Source organism: Mesoplodon densirostris, chromosome 3 (assembly GCF_025265405.1).
Source record: "Mesoplodon densirostris isolate mMesDen1 chromosome 3, mMesDen1 primary haplotype, whole genome shotgun sequence".
In the NCBI taxonomy this organism is placed as follows: domain Eukaryota; kingdom Metazoa; phylum Chordata; class Mammalia; order Artiodactyla; family Ziphiidae; genus Mesoplodon; species Mesoplodon densirostris.
The window spans coordinates 134364518-134382823 of record NC_082663.1 but is presented as its reverse complement, the minus strand read 5'-3'; the positions used below and the strand labels follow the sequence as shown (position 1 = coordinate 134382823).

The following is an 18306-nucleotide window of genomic DNA, read 5'->3' as shown; positions in this document are numbered from 1 at the left end:
AATAAAAGTATTAATCCAAGAAAAAAAAACTTTAAAATCTATCTACTCTAAAATCTTGGGAATTCCTGGCAGTCCAGTGGTTAGGACTCCGAGCTTCCACCACAGGGGGCACGGGTTCAATCCCTGGTTCAGAACCAAGATCCCGAAAGCCAAAAGGCACGGCCAAAAAAATAAAATGAAATAAAATCTTGTCTTAGTTTAAGAATGTTATGTTAACGACAGGGTAAGCCAAAAATGACTTCCAGTCTTTTACTTGAATATAAGGTGGATACATTTGAATGGTGATAATATATGCTTAGCAGTAACCTTAGTTCTGGGCTTAACAGTTTGCATTTTCTGTCTTGTCCTGTTTTTCTCTAGTTGTGATAGCCTTTACACTGGTATATAACTACAGTAACATTAGAATATTTGACAGAGAAGGGGAGAATGACCCCAAACTGGCCAGTTGGGGAGGTTAATAACATTTTTTTATTGGGTGAAGTATGTTCGGGACTTAATTATTTTGTTAGTAGCTATCATTACATGGTATATTATTTAAGTGTTTGCTTGTTTACAGTCAGTTATTTGGAGAAGGGTACTGTTAGATTATTTTTCTTTAATATCAGCAACTAAGTTTATATAACAGGCAACTTTTTGAAAAAGATGGTCTGTTTTCCACTATATCTTTTTGTTTTAAGTCTTTCTGTTTGTAATCCCCCTTCCCCCCAGGCCTCCACAGATTTCTAGCACATATCACAAGAAGACTGTATACTCATTAGCCTGGGGGCCACCAGTACCCTCCATGGCACCCGGTAAGTGTGACTCATTCTGTAACAAACGTGAGAGTATTCTCTTTCTTTCAACTTAATCCTAGGATGTGCAACCTGGAAAGAGTCATAAATATTCTAGTGCAGTGATTACTTAAGCAAGCTGCTATGTCCCCAGGGGTCCATGAGGGCAGTTTTAACAGGTGACAAATTAGAAAGCATTCACCCAGAATAAGCCTCTCCAAACTCCAAACTAAAGCATATTTGGTCTCTTTGAGCTGAATTTTTTCATTGTGAATATAGTTACCTCATGCTGGGTCCTGATACCTAGTCTAATGATTTTCACCAAAATTTGCTATCACCTTTTAATTTTATCAGAATTATAATGTTGGGAATTCCCTGGCGGTCCAGTGGTTAGGATTCCGTGCTCTTACTGCCAAGGGCCCAGGTTCAATCCCTGGTCCAAGAACTAAGATACCACAGGCCATGCAGTGTGGCCAAAAAATAAATAAAGTAAGATAAGCAATTTATTAAAAAAAAACAAAATTTTTTTAAAAAAAGAATTATAATGTTAATGATCATCTGTTTTCACCTACAGTTAAAGCAAACTTAGAATTTCTCAAATGATCTCTTGTTGCCTTTGACTGTATTCTGACCCTTTTCCTTTTCTAACCCCTCAGCCTTATCTTTCTCTTTCGTATGCCTACAGTGGTAGGTCTTGCAGAATTTTAAAAATGAGTGTGTTCAGCAAAAGTCTTTGGTAATCTTTTCTTCACCATATATAATGGAACATCTGTAAATTTCCATAATAATGTAAACGTTTACAGTATAAATCATCAGAACTCAAGCAGCATTACAATGGTAGTTCATTCATTCATTCATTCAACAAATGTTGATCCTTGATTGTGCCAAGCATAGTTCTAACAGTGGTGAAAATAAAACTTGCCCTTACAGAAACCCACCAGAACCACTGTTTGCTTCTTAAAAATCAACAGGATGATTGCTGTAACACCAAAGAAATCTTTGCTTTGAGTACAGCTTCTTACAGTTAGTCATAGCAAGTCCTGCAGCTCCATATATTTAAATGCCCAAAGAGTACTTGTTTCAGTAAGAGAAGGTAGATTCCCCAAAACTTTGAAAACATGTTTTCTGATCCCAGCTTTGGCACCCCTACTATTTTGAGTGGCAGAAGAATGTTTAAAGCAAAGATGTTGTATTATAAATATTAATGTAGGGGCCTCCCTGGTGGCGCAAGTGGTTGAGAGTCCGCCTGCCGATGCAGGGGATACGGGTTCGTGCCCCGGTCTGGGAGGATCCCATATGCCGCGGAGCGGCTGGGCCCGTGAGCCATGGCCGCTGGGCCTGCGCGTCCGGAGCCTGCGCGTCCGGAGCCTGTGCTCCGCAACGGGGGAGGCCACAACAGTGAGAGGCCCGCATACCGCAAAAAAAATAAATAAATAAAAATAAAAATATTAATGTAGAATTAATATACCCTGTTTACTTCTGCCCCCAACAACTGTGTTCAGATGCAAAGAACAGTGACTTTATTCCAATAAATTAATGTAATTCTTTTAAAACATCTCATAGTATGATATGGTCATACTATAGCAACAAATAGTTAAGCTGGTAAAGTACAAAACTGATAAGCTTTCTTTTCTTATCTCATATAGGAGGAGAAGGGGACAGACCTTCCCTCACTTTATACAGCTGTGGAGGGGAAGGGATTGTCTTACAACACAACCCCTGGAAGCTTAGTGGAGAGGCCTTTGACATCAACAAACTCATCAGGGACACCAATTCAATCAAAGTGAGTTCTTGTGGTCTAAAGTCTTCTCATGATCTCTCCATCTTCTTGGCTTCTCATCTTGCATGATAAATGCCATTATAAGAGGTATCCATTATGCTCAGGCAGATTTCAAGCTTCTCTCAGTTGCAATGGTGATTTATTGTAAACTTTCCGATCTTGAATATAAAGCAGCCTTTTCACGCCAGCCACTTTCTCCGGAGTGAGGTGTTCGTAAAAATAATTTTGTAAGATGGTATTCAAGTGCGGCTATAAGGTATTTTGCTCAAGACAGAATTGTCATTTTGTTTTTAATTTTTTTAGTGAAATAATTACAGATTTATACAAAAGTTGCAAAAATAATACAAATAAGTTCCTTATATCCTTGACTGAGATTTCCACATTTAGCCACATTTTCTTTACCATCCTATCAATGTATCTGTATGCCAGAACTGTCTTTTTAAATGAAACCATAAATGTTGAGATTTCCTTACTCTTTCAAATGAGCCTCTTTTACTGTTGCTCATTATTTTGTATTGCTAGCATAAAAATAACATTTAATCATAAATTGAATTATTTTTGTTGACTGTATTCCTTCATGTCTTAAATGTTATCTGAACATTAACATTCAACAATGAATAAAAGAGACAAAATTCCTATTCTTAACAAACTTTTAGTTTTGTGACAGTTAAATGTATGGATCAGAGGCTCATATAAGGAGTTTGGGCTAGAAATAGAAATTTGGAGTCCCTTCACATGAATGGTAGCTAAAGAAGCTGCAGGTATGTATGAGGTGATCTAAAGAGACAAGAAAGAAAAGAAGAGGGCCCAGGCAGCTTTGGGGAACACCAAAAAAAAGTTAGGAAAAAAAAAAGATTCTGGAAAAGAAACAGAAGAGATAGGAAGAAAAAAGGGTAGTGTGTATGACTTCTATTAAAAAGGCGATGACCCCCATGTTATCAAAGCCAATGGATATGTTTCATGTCTTATTGTGGGATAAAAATCATTAAGTTCATTTCACAAGGTTATACACTGCAGACATGTAGTATTTACTGGCTTCTCTTTTTTATCCCATTTAGGAAATCGTATTTCAAATACTTGCTCTTAGTAACTCTTTGGTGAATTATGTAGGTTACTTCTAAGAATGACTGTTGTACAATTAGAACATTTTTAAACTAGGGATTTTCTTTTTTTTCCCACACTGTCATCACTGATTTGTAAGAACAATGTTTTCAGTCAAGATTGGTTTGTTTTGCTTTCTAGTACAAATTGCCTGTACACACAGAGATCAGCTGGAAAGCAGATGGCAAAATCATGGCTCTTGGCAATGAAGATGGGTATGTGTTTTGTTTCTTTAAAAAAAAAAACTTTGTAATTGCATATATATTTGATCACAAGCTAATGCCATCTGTAATGTTAGTTGGGAAAACCTAGTTGTATTTGATATTCTGACTTATCCTTGACATCCTTAAATGACTCAGCTCTCTGCATCTTTGAGAACTGCAAAATAAGTTAAATATTTTCAGCCCAAAGAGAATGTTTGCCTACTCTGTGTTTTGGCTGTTGTGTGCTTCACAGAATCCTCATCTCCAGAATTAAACTGCCTAAATCTCCCTTCATTTTTTTTAAAGTAAACCTAGGCAGAAATGCTTTTTAGGCCTCACCATGCCCTTTCCAACATCTTTTTGTTTTTGTTTTTGTTAGGTTTTTTTTTTCCCTTTCCAATGTTGATCATAATAACATAGTCCTATTTCAGCCATTTGTTTATTAATTCTTCTTTTTAGCTTCTCCCTTGCACCATTTATTATAAGAGCCTGATAAACACAACTTTCCAGAGATTGTTGAGATTTGTGAAAACTGTTTGAAAGAACTACTTTTTGTATCTGGTTCTTTGTGAGAGAGTAACCTCTGCAGTTTATATAGGGTTATCCTATTCCATTTCACCTTTCTTTGACTGATGGGATGAGGGAGATACCTGTGTGCACTGGACTGTAATTTGAGCATCCATCTTTCTTGTCTTGGTGTGTTTCTTATTTCAGATCAATAGAAATATTCAAGGTTCCTAACTTGAAACTGATCTGCACCATCCAGCAGCATCACAAGCTTGTGAATACTATTAGCTGGCATCATGAGTATGGCAGCCAGCCAGAGTTGAGCTATCTGATGGCCTCTGGGTCCAACAATGCAGTCATTTATGTGCACAACCTGCAGACCGTCATAGGTAACTTTGGTTTCTTTCCATATTGGGGGTGGTATATGTGTTCTGCTACTTCTTGTTCCAATTTCTGTGCCTTTTTCCTTTCTTTTTGGTATTAAATACTACTTTTATTATTTTTCTGCTTTCAAAAGTAGTATATTCACCTTATTTAAAATACAACAAAAGTTTCAAACATGACAAAATTCCCTAATCCCATCCCTCAGTAAAAACCAGTGTTATTAGTTTGCTGCATGTTTTCTCCAGATTTTCTAAAGTATAGTTATTGCTATAGTTATTCCAGGCCAGGGGTAGGGATATGACTTTGCATCTTGTGTGAAACTGTCACTCTCCAAAAAGATTTTGCCAGTTTATATCCCCTTCCCTCAGTGTTTCCGTGTGTGACTGCATCTAATTCTCACAGTCCTGGGAGGTAGGTTTTGTTATCTTCATTTTCCTGATTAAATTGAGGCTCAGAGAGGTTAGCTCACTTCCTTAAGTCCCACAGCTAGTATATGATAGAGCCTAGATTCAAACCCAAATTGTCTAATTGCAGAGTCTGCATGTGTTCTAGTAACTACTAGTCCCTGCCTGGCACATTGATCTTTTTCATATTTTCATATGATGTATTCCTTAATGAATCTTAAACTTCTCTGAATTTCTTCAGCACCCAGAAGAACCATAATAAGTGGTCAGAGGCGCCTGTTCTTTTAATGTGAAGGAGATGTAATTACTTTTTTTTCTAATATGAAGAAATTATAATGTGACACTAATCTGTTTCCAAAGTGCTGGAGAGTATGTACTGTCAACCATAGTGAAAATTTCAAGTTGACACTTTAAATTTCTCTAGAACTAACTTCCAGTGATTTCCTGAGAATCTTTATTTGTAATAACAAAAAAAATTTTATTCTAGCAGTGACTCTCTCAAGTTAAAAGGAATATAGGAAAACTAATAAAGTGTACATAGATTTTTCTAATAATAAATAGTAGACAGTTTGTAACTAATAAGCATGATATGTTAGAAAGCTTATCCTAGTCTTCTGATTCCAAATTAAATATCTACTTTGGCAAAGGACATAAACTTATTTTTTTTAAACTGAAGTATAGTTGATTTACAATATCGTATTAGTTTTGAGTAGACAACATAGCTATTCAGTATTTTTATAGATTATATCCATTTAAAGTTATTATAAAATAATGGTTATATTTCCCTGTGCTATACAATATATCCTTATTGCTTATTTATTTTATATACAAGTCTGTACCTCTTAATCCCACACTCCCATCTTGCCCCTCCCCTCTGCCCTCTCCCCACTGATAACCACCAGTTTGCTCTCTATATCTGTGAATCTGTTTCTGTTTTGTTATATTTATTCATTTTATTTTTTAGATTCCACATGTAAGTGAAAACATACAGTATTTGTCTTTCTCAGTCTGACTTATTTCACTTAGCATAATACCCTCTAGGTCTCTTCTGTTGCAAACAGCAGAACTTCCTTCTTATGACTGAGTAATATTCCATTGTTCATATATACCACATCTTTATCCATTCATCTGTTGATGGACATTTAGGTTGCTTCCATATCTTGGCAGTTGTAAATAATGTTGCTATGAACATTGGAGTACATGTATCTTTTAGAATTAGTGTTTTCATTTTTTTCGGATACATGCCCAGGAGTGGAATTGCTGGGTCATATGGTACTTCTATTTTTAGTTTTTTGAGGCACCTCCATACTGTTTTCCATAGTGGCTGCACCAGTTACATTCCCACCAGTAATGTACGAGAGTTCTCTTTTCTCCACATTCTCACCAACATTTGTTATTTGTGTTTGTGTTTTTTGTTTTTTTTTTCTTTGGCTGTGTTGGGTCTTCGTTGCTGCACGCGGGCTTTCTCTAGTTGCAGCAAGCAGGGGCTACTCTTTGTTGCGGTGTATGGGCTTCTTCTTGCAGTGGCTTCTCTGTTGCAAAGCACAGGCTCTAGGCGCGTGTGCTTCAGTAGTTGTGGCACACGGGCTCAGTGGTTGTGGCTCGCGGGCTCTAGAGCACAGGCTCAGTAGTTGTGGCACACAGCCTTAGTCACTCTGCGGCATGTGGGATCTTCCCGGACCAGGGCTCGAACCCGTGTCCCCTGCATCGGCAGGTGGATTCTTAACCACTGTGCCACCAGGAAAGTCCCTATTTGTGTTCTTTTTGATGATAGCCATTCTGACAGGTGTAAAATGATATGATTGTGGTTTTGATTTGCATTTCTCTGATGATTAGCGATGCTGAGCATCTTTTCATGTGCCTGTTGGCCATGTCTTCTTTGGAAAAATGTCTATTCAGGTGTTCTGCCCATTTTTTAATTGGGTTGTTTATTTTTTTGACACTGACTTCTATGAGCTGTTTAGGTATTTTGGAAATAATCCTTTATCAGTCATTTGCAAATATTTTCTCCCATTCAGTAGGTTGTCTTTTCGTTTTGTCGATGGTTTCCTTTGCTGTGCAAAAGTTTTGAAGTTTAAGTAGGTTCCATTTGTTTATTTTTGCTTTTGTTCCTTTTGCCTTAGGAGACTGAGCCAAAAAAAAATACTGCTATGATTTATGTCGAAGAGTTCTCTTCTAGGAGTTCTAAGGTTTCAGGTCTTACATTTAGGTCTTTAATCCATTTTGAGTTTATTTTTGTATACGGTGTGAGAAAATGTTGTAATTTCATTCTTTTACAGGTAGCTGTCCAGTTTTCTCAGCATCACTTATTGAAGAGCATTAACTTAATACTTAAGAGCAGTGCAGATCTTTTTCTATTGTAATACTATCACCCTAGTTTGTTTTTTATTTCATATCTACTGAATAATAGAAAAAGGAAAAAAATGGCCAGAATCCATTTCATTTTATTTTTACCTTCTTATATTTAAATAATTGAGACTTAGAGGAAAGTTGCAAGAATAGTACAAAGGACTCCCGTATACCCTTTCACAGATTCAACAACTTGTATTTTGTCATATTTGCTTTGTTCTGTGTGTATGTATGTATTTTTCCAAACTGTTTGTGTTGCATGTGTCATGCCCCATATCCCTTAATATTTGTGTATTTTGTAAGAATAAGGCTATTCCCTTACATAACCATAATTCCATTATAAACTTCAGTTAATTTAATACAATAGTTTGATCTACCGTGCTTTTTCTAGTGTTGACAATTGATCCAATATTGTCCTTTATATCTAGAACAGTCCCTCAGCCTTTTTTTTTTTTTTTTTGCCACACCACGCAGCCTGCGGGATCCTTGTTCCCCAACCAGGGATCGAACCCGTGCCCCCTGCATTGGAAGTGTGGAGTCTTAACCACGGGACCACCAGGGAAGTCCCTCATCTTGATTTTTTTGAAGAATGCCAGCCTGTTATTTTGTAGATGTCCCCTCAATTTGGTTTGGTCTCCTATTTTCTCATGACTAGATTCACGTCACACATTTTTAGCTAGAGTGCCATATACGTGATATGTTCTTGGTATCACATCCAAAATGTATTACTTTCATTTTGATGGCTTTTAGAAAGAAAGAATGATAGCTAACACTTCTTGCAGTAAGCCCATGTGCCAGGCACTGTGGATATGCCTACACACTTAACTACTAAACAACACTGCCCACGTAGAAACAATATTGAAAATCACACAGAAAGCACGTGGCAAAATCTTGACTCTTGCCATGTTAATACCCTCCTTTATGTCTTTCTGTCGTTGTTGCTGGTAGAAATGACATCATCCCCTTGTCTTACAGAGAGCAATCCTGAATCTCCAGTGACCATTACAGAGCCCTACCGGACCCTCTCAGGGCACACAGCCAAGATTACCAGTCTGGCATGGAGCCCACATCATGACGGAAGGCTGATATCTGCTTCCTATGATGGTACAGCTCAGGTACTATTGCGTCCTTGATTCAGTGGGTTCTTCACTATGTACTCTAACTTAAACTCTTCCCTCTTTTCCCCCAGTTTTGTACAGACTCCTTCCCTTACCATTATCTTCTATAGAAAGGGATTTTTCTGAGCTCTAGAGGGCATTTTAGTTTATTAAACATATCTGGGCCCTTGGCAGGCTAAGTTTGGGGTGTATTTTACTTTGATGAAAGGGGAAATATTAATAGGAACTAGCTAAATTCTGATGTTTTTAAAGATTTCATTCTGACCTACTGTCAGTTTAATGGACTAAAGTTGATGTGAAAAGTACTCCTCCCATTCTGTTCTATCACAGAATGGTGACTATAAATAATGAAAAAATATTTCTAATAATAAATTGGTAAGTCAGACCTCCAAGTTCTCAAAAATAAAGATGAGATGCCAAACCGGAGGTATGGGGTGAGTTTCGGATATCAGAACCAGAAGAGACCTTAGGATCTATCATCTGTGATGGATGTCTGTCTCAGTATTGAGTGGTAAATAAGCTATCTGCACAGAGCTGAGAGCCATGACGGGCCACCCTTTGTGCAGTGCAGACTGGAGTAATTCAAGAAACAGCAAGGAAATTGATCATTTGCCCACAGACAGAAGAATCACCTGTGAGAAGTTAGAACCCTAAGCATCCATCACATGTGCAGGTGTGGGCTCTGAATTAGAATTCTCTTCATGGTATCTGAATCCCCAGCCCAAAAATAACATATGATACTGGTTCAGGACAGTGAAATCCATAGGGCACCATTAAAGCTTACTCAAAATCATCCACATGGGAATGCCTCTATATCCCAGAATACATAAACCTCCCACAGGAAATAGCACTTTCTGAAACTGAACTCCTAAAAGTACAAATCACAAGAGGAAATAAGAGTACACAGATTTATAAGATTTTTTTTTAAATGTATACCCCCAAAAAAACAATAGAATAACCAGAAATTATTCTCTGTGTGACTTTTGGTTCTAGGTGTGGGATACTCTCCAGGAAGAGCCTCTATGCAATTTCCGAGGACATCGAGGTCGACTGCTTTGCATCGCATGGTCCCCGTTGGATCCAGACTGCATCTACTCAGGGGCAGATGACTTCTGTGTGTACAAATGGCTCACTTCCATGCAAGAACATTCCCGACCTCCTCAAGGTCAGTCAAAACCTGGAGCCCATAAAGGCTTGCCTAATTCCCTTTCTCCTTTCCTCAGTAAATGAGTTGACTGGAGTCAAGCAAGGAAGACATTCCTGCAGGGCGGCAGCAACAGGATGGTAGGGTTGGAAGCCCAAGCAAGGATAGCAGCCATGAGGGGCCTGAGGACAACACCCAAATAGTAACAAGTATACCTAGCACCCAGATCTTGTTTTCTAAATATCATTCTCCATTAAAAGGGACCGACCAGGGCTTCTGGAGAAATGGCTAATTCCAGGTTAGGACAGGAAAAATACAAGATGAGCCTGCAACATCATATGCCACAAAGGAAGGAAGTGCTCAAAGAATAGAGATCATCAAAAGGACAAAGAAGCCAGCTTGAAGGGGCTGGCTACCCAAATCTGGGACAAGCTGAACTTGAAATAATTAACAGAATTCCATTTCTGGCTGTAAAAGAATAACTGGTACCAGATTTGCCCACTCACCAGAAATAGCTAGAAAACTAGACAGAGTATATAAACAACTAGAAATATACCTGAAGAAATGAAATAATACATCCATATAAAGACCTATAAAAGAATGCTTATAGCTTTATCTATAATTGCCACAAACCAGAAACAACAACCCAAATGTACATCAGCTGGTAAATAAACTATGCTATATCCTGTAGTGGAATTCTACTCAGCAATAAAAAGTAACTACTTTTAAACGCAACAAAATGGATGAATCTCAGAAAGGATTATGCCTAGCAAAAGAAGCCGGGCACAAAGATTAAATACTGTATAGCTAATACAGAGTATGAAATGTAGTTATAGGGCTTCCCTGGCGGCGCAGTGGTTAAGAATCCGCCTGCCAATGCAGGGGCCACGGGTTCGAGCCCTGGTCCGGGAAGATCCCACATGCCGCGGAGCAACTAAGCCCATACGCCACAACTACTGAGCCTGTGTTCTAGAGCCTGCGAGCCACAACTTCTGAGCCCACGTGCCACAACTACTGAACCCCAGCACCTAGAGCCCGTGCTCCGCAACAAGAGAAGCCACTGCAGTGAAGAGCCCGTGCACTGCAACAAAGAGTAGCCCCTGCTCGCCGCAACTAGAGAAAGCCTGTGCACAGCAACAAAGACCCAATGCAGCCAAAAATAAATAAATAAAATAAATTTTTAAAAAAAGAAATGTAGTTATAAATCATATGAATTTCTAAAACAGACAAAACTAAGCTACAGTGACAGCAAATCAGTGATTGCCTGAGGCAATGAAATGCATAACCTAAATCTAATCATGAAAAACATAAGGCAGACCCAATTTGAAGGAAATCTGACAAAATAACTATCCTGTAATCTTCATGAGTTTCCAGTCATGAAAGTCAAAATAAAATCTGAGCCTGTTCAGGCTGAAAGAAAGTAGAGACATAACAAGCCAGTGCGACATGTAGTCCTAAATTGATTCTTTTTGCTATAAAGGACATTCTTGGTACAACCGGCAGAACTTAAGTGAGGTGGGAGTAGATAGGAGTAATGTATCATCGTTAATTTCCTGATTTTAATGGTTGTGCTCTGATGATGTAGGAGAATATCCTTGTTTGTAGGATACACACTCAAGTATTCAGGGGTAAATGGGCATTGTGTTTATGATTTAATGAAATCCCAAAAGCGTTTGGTTTGGTTAACACTTTGATAATATAACTAAGAATTCATTGGGAAGGAAGGGAAAGGGCCAGAATGTTATCAAAAAGAAGAGTAATAAGGTTTTGGAGATGATCTCCTAGAGTGCTTTTAACTAAGAATATATACTTTAATCTATCCTTTTCTGAATTGTGATTTCTATAGGCAAGAAAAGTACTGAATTAGAGAAAAAAAGGCTCTCTCAACCTAAGCCAAAGCCCAAAAAGAAGAAAAAGCCCACCTTGAGAGGGCCTGTAAAGCAGGAATTGTGTAACGGGAATGAAGAAGAGAGTGTAAAGGAGAGCTCGGGCCCTGTTGAGAATGGAGTGTCAGACCAGGAGACTGAAGAGGAAGCCCGGGAGCCAGAGCTACCCTGTGGTGTCACGTCGGCAGGTATGTGGCCAAATCCTGTGTTTCACTAACTCTCTAGGACTTAGTAGCCATGACCAGGAAACTAAGCCAGGTCTACCTTTGAACTGTTAAGGGGATCTAATGGATGATTGGGATGGAAATATTGAACTTCTATAGAGAAAACTTCTTATCACCTTGAGCAGGGTAAGACTGTGGGACAAAGTGAAACTAGGGCAATGTATACATAGAAACTTACATGGGGAAAGTTTGAACAATATGATGTCATCAGCCATGTTTACTGAAAGAAACCATTGTCCCTTACAAATATCTGACCTAGAAACTATCACCACTCTGGGAACTTGCAGGCAAACAATATAAATAGGACTGACTCATGTTCAATTCTACAGCAGAATATTTTGATGTGACAGAATTTTAAATGGCCAAAATATATGGTACAGAGTCCTCCCTGACCCTCTCCATCCCAAGGGATGGCCACTGGGACCCACAGTTTGGGTAAATAAAGATCTAAAAAGTTTAATGGATTTATTTTTTAGATTCATCAGAATACTTCTTTATCATAAAATGTTCTTTTACCCCTGTAGCTCAACAACTTAGTTTGGGTTTTTTGTTTTTTGTGGGGTTTTTTGAGTTCATGGTGTGTACACTCAGGATTGTGACTCTGTATCCCATACACTTTAAATTTCTATTGGTAAAGTTGTTCCTCGTTTGTGGAATTAAATATGCAATTAGTCCTTTGTCACCCAAGCCAAGTTTGGAACTCCTAGACCTATGGTATAAAGCTGTGGAGGCTAGAACCTTTATAACTTTTCCTTAGATCAATTAGTCAAAGAGATCTAAGTAATAAACCTACAGATTCCTGGAAGGCAGTTTGTGAGATGGGGAAAGGGAGACTACCCATGCTTCCTATCTGAAATATTCCATCTTATATTTGGGGTAATAGATAAAATCACACCATTAAGACTGGTATACTCTTAATTTTTAAAAAGAACTAGATTCTACGTTGTTCTTATCCACATTTTTTTTTCTTTTTCCCCATGATGTACTCTCTAAAGAACCAGTTATCTGCACTCCAGCATCCTTAGGTTTTGATAAGTCAAAAGTCACCATTAATAACAAAGTCACTTTACTGAAAAAGGAGGCACCTAAAGAAAAGCCAGGTTGGTATTTAATAATTAAAATATTTGGGGGGACTTCCCTAGTGGTGCAGTGGTTAAGAATCCGCCTGCCCCGGGAAGATCCCACATGCCGCAGAGCGGCTGGGCCCGTGAGCCATGGCCGCTGAGCCTGCGCAGCCGGAAGAGGCCACGGCAGTGAGAAGCCTGCGTACCGCAAAAAAAAAAAAAAAAAAAAAGAATCCGCCTGCCAATGCAGGGGACACGGGTTCAATCCCTGGTCCGGGAAGATCCCATATGCTGCGGAGCAACTAAGTCCGTGCACCACAACTACTGAGCCTGCACTCTAGAGCCCGCGAGCCACAACTACTGAGCCCGCATGCTGTAACTACTGAAGCCTGCGCTCCTAGAGCTCGTGCTCTGCAACAAGAGAAGCTGCCGCAATGAGAAGCCCGCACACCACAACAAAGAGTAGCCCCCTCTCACCACAACTAGAGAAAGCCTGTGTGCAGCAATGAAGACCCAACGCAGCCAAAAAATTTTTAACAACAGAAGAATAAAGAACAAATTAATTTATTTGGCTATTACAAATAAATAAATAAAATATTTTGTTAAAGTATCCTCAAATATTACATGCAACTGAAAACTCAAAAGTTTTCAGTTTTTCATTTTGTTTTAGATTTTAAATATTTGTAAGTGTTTTGATTGTTTCGATTTGGGGTCATTTTTTTAGTACTTGAGGAACTGTCATTTTGCAGTTGTTGATATTGCTTCACAAGTTTCACAGGGACACGTTTGTGTGTGTTGTGAACATTGCCCCCAGCTAATTTAATTTGAAAGCTTCCTTATAAGAGTGGGAACTTTCTCTGCCCAGCAGTATCCCTCCAGTAGGTTACATATACAATGGGCATGCATTCAGTTTTGTGTTTTTGATCAACTCTTCCTCAGACAGTCTGTACTTTTATTACATTTCAGAAGCCTTAATCAAGAAGCGAAAAGCTCGTTCCATGCTTCCACTGAGTACAAGTCTGGACCACCGATCCAAAGAGGAGCTTCATCAGGACTGTTTGGTATTAGCCACTGCAAAACACTCCAGAGGTACAGAAATACACTTCCTTGGCCCATCCGTAGTCTTCTGGGAACTGACACATAAGAAGTGCTTGTTTATATGTTGTTATGAATGAGCCAACAAATGTCCAAAATTGTTGTTTTTCTGCATCATCCCTCCCCCACACCCTGCTGCCAGGTACTGTCCGCACTCTGACCACTGTCAGCACTCTCCAGTGCCTTGGAGACATAATGCTCTGCTTTTCTATTATAAATCAAGTTGTTGCCACCCATATGGGTGCTGGAATTGGTATGATGGCTTAAATATCTCAGCGTGAATCAGTTCCATCAACTGTTTTTCCCCAGTAAACAGCACGTACATGTAGAAAAAAAAACCATTTGCTCATTGGAAATAACCCTTAATACGGCAGTTCGTTTAAAAATTTTTGATGGAAGTTTTTGTTTATAGAAGGTTTTTTGGTTTCAGTTTTTCAAAGCCCTCACCTCATGTGTGTTATTTTGACATTTGAGCAACTTTTTTCTTTTTAATTTTGAATTTTATGTGTTGAAAAGGGATGCACATGATAAAATGAAATTCAAACAGTATAAAATCTGAGCCTGACAAACCTAACAAACCTAACAAAGTATTTTCATATTTTGCTATCTTTGTAACCAGCAGGGGTCTCTGTTAGGGTAAACAAGGGCACAGGACTCTCTTTCTCAGCATCTGAAATGGGTGTTACATACATTCGGAAGTAACTGGACAGAAAACGGTAACCTATTAAATGACTTCATCTGAATTTTGGTCTTTTTGAATTAGCAGAGCCAAAGGAGGATGTGTCTGCTGATCTTGAGGAAAGATTTCACCTGGGGCTTTTCACAGACAGGGCTACCCTGTACAGAATGATTGAGGTTGAAGGTGAGACTAGTCCAATCAACGCAATCCTGTCCATCTTTACGCTTCCCTAACGCTTTATACGTACCTCTTTTACGGCTGCCATCCTGTGGTATGGTAATGGTTAGTTTTACACATCAGCTAACTAGGTTTTGAGTTCCCCTATTTGCATGTTCACAAACAACCCTCACTCGCATCTGTCACAGGACCCTAAACATACAGTGTTCATTCTGAGTGTCTGAGTGCAAGTGAAAGTGGGTGGGTGGGTGGACAAGTGACTGAGTGGGCTTCAGTCCCCATTATGAACACTCTGGGAAGTGACTTACCCATCAGCCAGTGACTACATATTATAGGAATTTATTCCTTTCGTTCATCCTGCCTTCCTTTTTCTAGAAGACAGTACAGACAGATGTTTCTGAAACATCTTCCAAATATTTCTCCTCCAAACAGGAAAAGGTCACTTGGAAAATGGCCACCCTGAATTATTTCACCAGCTCATGCTTTGGAAAGGAGATCTAAAAGGTGTTCTGCAGACTGCAGCAGAAAGAGGGGAGCTGACAGACCATCTTGTGGCTATGGCACCAGTCGGTATGTTCTTTTCAACAAAAGCCCTAGCATCTCTAGGATACATCCACTAAAGATAGACACTGTCTTGAAGGACAATTTGGCCATGTCTAATAACTAAATTTAAAATCCACATCCCTTTGACCCAGCAGTTCTAACTGTAGGAACTTAACTGCACCTACACATGCAAAATGGCAGATATATATGGACTAGGATTGCAGTGGTATTTGTCATAGCAAAAGATCGCAAGAACCTCTATGTCCATCAGTATAAGACTGGTTAAATCTTGTATATCTATACAGTAGAAACTCCTAGAGATACCCCAAAAACGAGGCAGCTCTGTACATTCTGATACAGAACGGAGCTCCAAAATTTAGTAAGTGAAAAGAATCAAGGTATAGATGCACAACAGAATATTTACTACTCTGTCACTGATACTTATACATGTGTGGTTATATATTCATAGATTATTGCCAAAAGTTTCAAAAGAAACTAATAATAACGGTTGTCTCCAGGGAGAGGAATTGGGACAAGTTTGGGTAGTAGGATGCCAGAATAACAAGGAAATTTTTTATGCCATGCCTCATTTTTTAGCTTTTTATTGAAGTATGCCAGAGAGAGAGATGGAAGTACACAGGTCATGAGTGTACTTGACTTTCACTAACTGAATACACCCTTGTAACTAGCACCCATATCAAGAAACGTAACCTTACCAGCACCCTAGAAGCTTCTCTTGTGCTCCCTTTCAGTCAGTCTACATGCACCCCAACAAGGGTAAGCACTGTCTGACTTCCATACTCACGTACATTTGAATTTTGTACTATTTTTTATGTATTACATAATCAGAGAAACGATTTACATTTCAAAAAATAGGGATGGGGAGAGGTAGATGAAACATGATCAGATGAAACAGCAACTAAATTACTATCTCAATGTTCTGCTTAATGCAGTGACTAACAACAAGCATTTTCAACCCAAATGTACATGCTTTCTTTCCTTAAATCTGTTCTTTGTTTGCTTGCTTTAAGCTGGTTACCACGTGTGGGTATGGGCCGTGGAAGCTTTTGCCAAACAACTGTGTTTTCAGGACCAGTATGTCAAGGCTGCCTCTCACCTACTTTCTATCCACAAAGTGTATGACGCTGTGGAGCTGCTCAAGGCAAACCACTTCTACAGGTCTGTATGACGCAACAGTTGGATGTAATGTGAAATTAATCTACGTCACAGTTCTGTTTCACTATAACCACCATAAAACCTTTATTGTCATTAAACATCTCAAATGTACACAAATGTACGTTCACTAGCTTAAACATCAGTGCACCCACCACCTATACTTAACAAATGGTCACTTTCAGCAATATTTGCTATTGATACTTTTTAAAATTTCTTGATTGTTAATACAAATAAAGAAAAGAGCATGACACAAATGAACAGCTTAATGAATTACTAAGAGAGGAACTTTTTTAAGCCCCACCTGGGAAGTGAGAAGTATAACATTCCAGACTTAGTTGAGTTGCCTTTCCCCAATTCTGTCCTCATCCCTTCTCTAGCAGTAACCACTCTTCCGAGACTGGTGTGAATCCTTTCTGTTCAAGTTATTATTCTTCCACTACAGTACATATTTATTTAAGTACAGAAAACAAAAGCAACAAAATACTTCTTGTAGACAGCATACAGTTGGGTCTTGTTTTTTATCCAGTCTGATAGTCTCTGCCTTTTAATTGGAGTGTTTTAATGTAAATATTAGTGCAACTGATTTAAATCTACCATCTTGCTAGTTCATTTCTTCTTTTCCTGCTTGCTTTCTGATTAAATTTTTTTTTTAATCTCCAGTACTGGCATGTCAGCTATAATCCTTTATTTTTTTTAATGGTTACTTTAGGGTTTACGATGAGCATCTTTAACTTATCAGTTTACCTTCAGATAATATTGTACCACTTCTTGCATACATCATACTTCTTTCTTTCTTCATGTCCCTTCCACTATTGCTGTCATATATTTCACATACTATATACATGTTATAACCCCACATTACAATATTAGAATTCTTACTTTAAACAATTACCTTTAAGTTTTTAAACATTTTCTTATATTTGCCCATATATTTATTTCCAGCACTTTCCATTCTCTTACATAGATCCAAGTTTCCAATTGCTGTCAATTCCTTCTTTCCCGTGAAGAACTTTAACCTTTTTTTTGTAGTGTGGTCCCACTGGTGACATATTCCATCAACTTTTGTTTGTCTATAAAAGTCTTTAATTTTGCCTCTATTTTAAAGGATCTTTCAGTGGGTGTAGACTTCTAGATTGGAAGGTTCTGTCATTTTGTGCTTCATAGATATCGTTCCATTTTTTCTTGGCTTGCATTGTTGACTTGACTACTGCATTTATTCTTATCTTTGTTACACAGGAACTATGTCTTTTTTCTCTGACTGTTTTTAGGACTTTCTCCACCACTGATTTTCAGCTATTTCATATGATGGCTTTGGTGAGACTTTCTTTTAATCCTATTTTGGTGTGTTGTCTTCCTTTAGAGAATGCCGGACTCTGTTCTGGCAAGCCGTAAAGTTACCTGCAGATCAACTTGATCTTTTCCTGGCTGTTTTAAGCTTTCTTAGGGCAAGTTCAGAGAAATCCATACTCTAGAATTAGTTTGCCCTCCTGCCTTCTAGTGTCTTTACCGAATGCCTTGTGTAAGTCAACAAATCAGAACTCAAATGTCTGGGTGGTCAAAACTCGTATGTCTCCACACCCTGAGTGAGCCCTGGGAATTATTCAGCTTATCGTTCCCTGATTATTCTTTGTACAGCCTTAAGGACTTTCCTACATATGCACAGCTTTGTGTTTAAACCAGAGACTCAACAGGATCCCTAAGC

The 18306-nt window shown here is 38.6% G+C and overlaps 2 protein-coding genes across 7 annotated transcripts in view; one reads left to right on the top strand and one right to left on the bottom strand.

Moving 5' to 3' along the window:
• The window catches only part of CNOT8 (CCR4-NOT transcription complex subunit 8), a 51461-nt gene that overhangs the window by 8521 nt on the left and 24634 nt on the right, over positions 1-18306 (bottom strand). The gene's annotated exons all lie outside the window — the stretch shown is intronic.
• GEMIN5 (gem nuclear organelle associated protein 5) overlaps positions 1-18306 on the top strand; it is a 43003-nt gene that overhangs the window by 13606 nt on the left and 11091 nt on the right. For 3 of the 6 annotated variants that reach the window (XM_060093708.1, XM_060093707.1, XM_060093711.1), the window contains exons 10-21: positions 709-791; positions 2417-2553; positions 3793-3866; positions 4569-4750; positions 8474-8613; positions 9610-9781; positions 11607-11834; positions 12866-12970; positions 13901-14023; positions 14793-14891; positions 15318-15455; positions 16460-16607. In XM_060093708.1, the coding sequence (XP_059949691.1) occupies positions 709-791; positions 2417-2553; positions 3793-3866; positions 4569-4750; positions 8474-8613; positions 9610-9781; positions 11607-11834; positions 12866-12970; positions 13901-14023; positions 14793-14891; positions 15318-15455; positions 16460-16607 (1629 nt within the window). The remainder of the gene's footprint in view (positions 1-708; positions 792-2416; positions 2554-3792; positions 3867-4568; positions 4751-8473; positions 8614-9609; positions 9782-11606; positions 11835-12865; positions 12971-13900; positions 14024-14792; positions 14892-15317; positions 15456-16459; positions 16608-18306) is intronic. The other 3 variants (XM_060093712.1, XM_060093709.1, XM_060093710.1) reach the window with 2 other exon arrangements.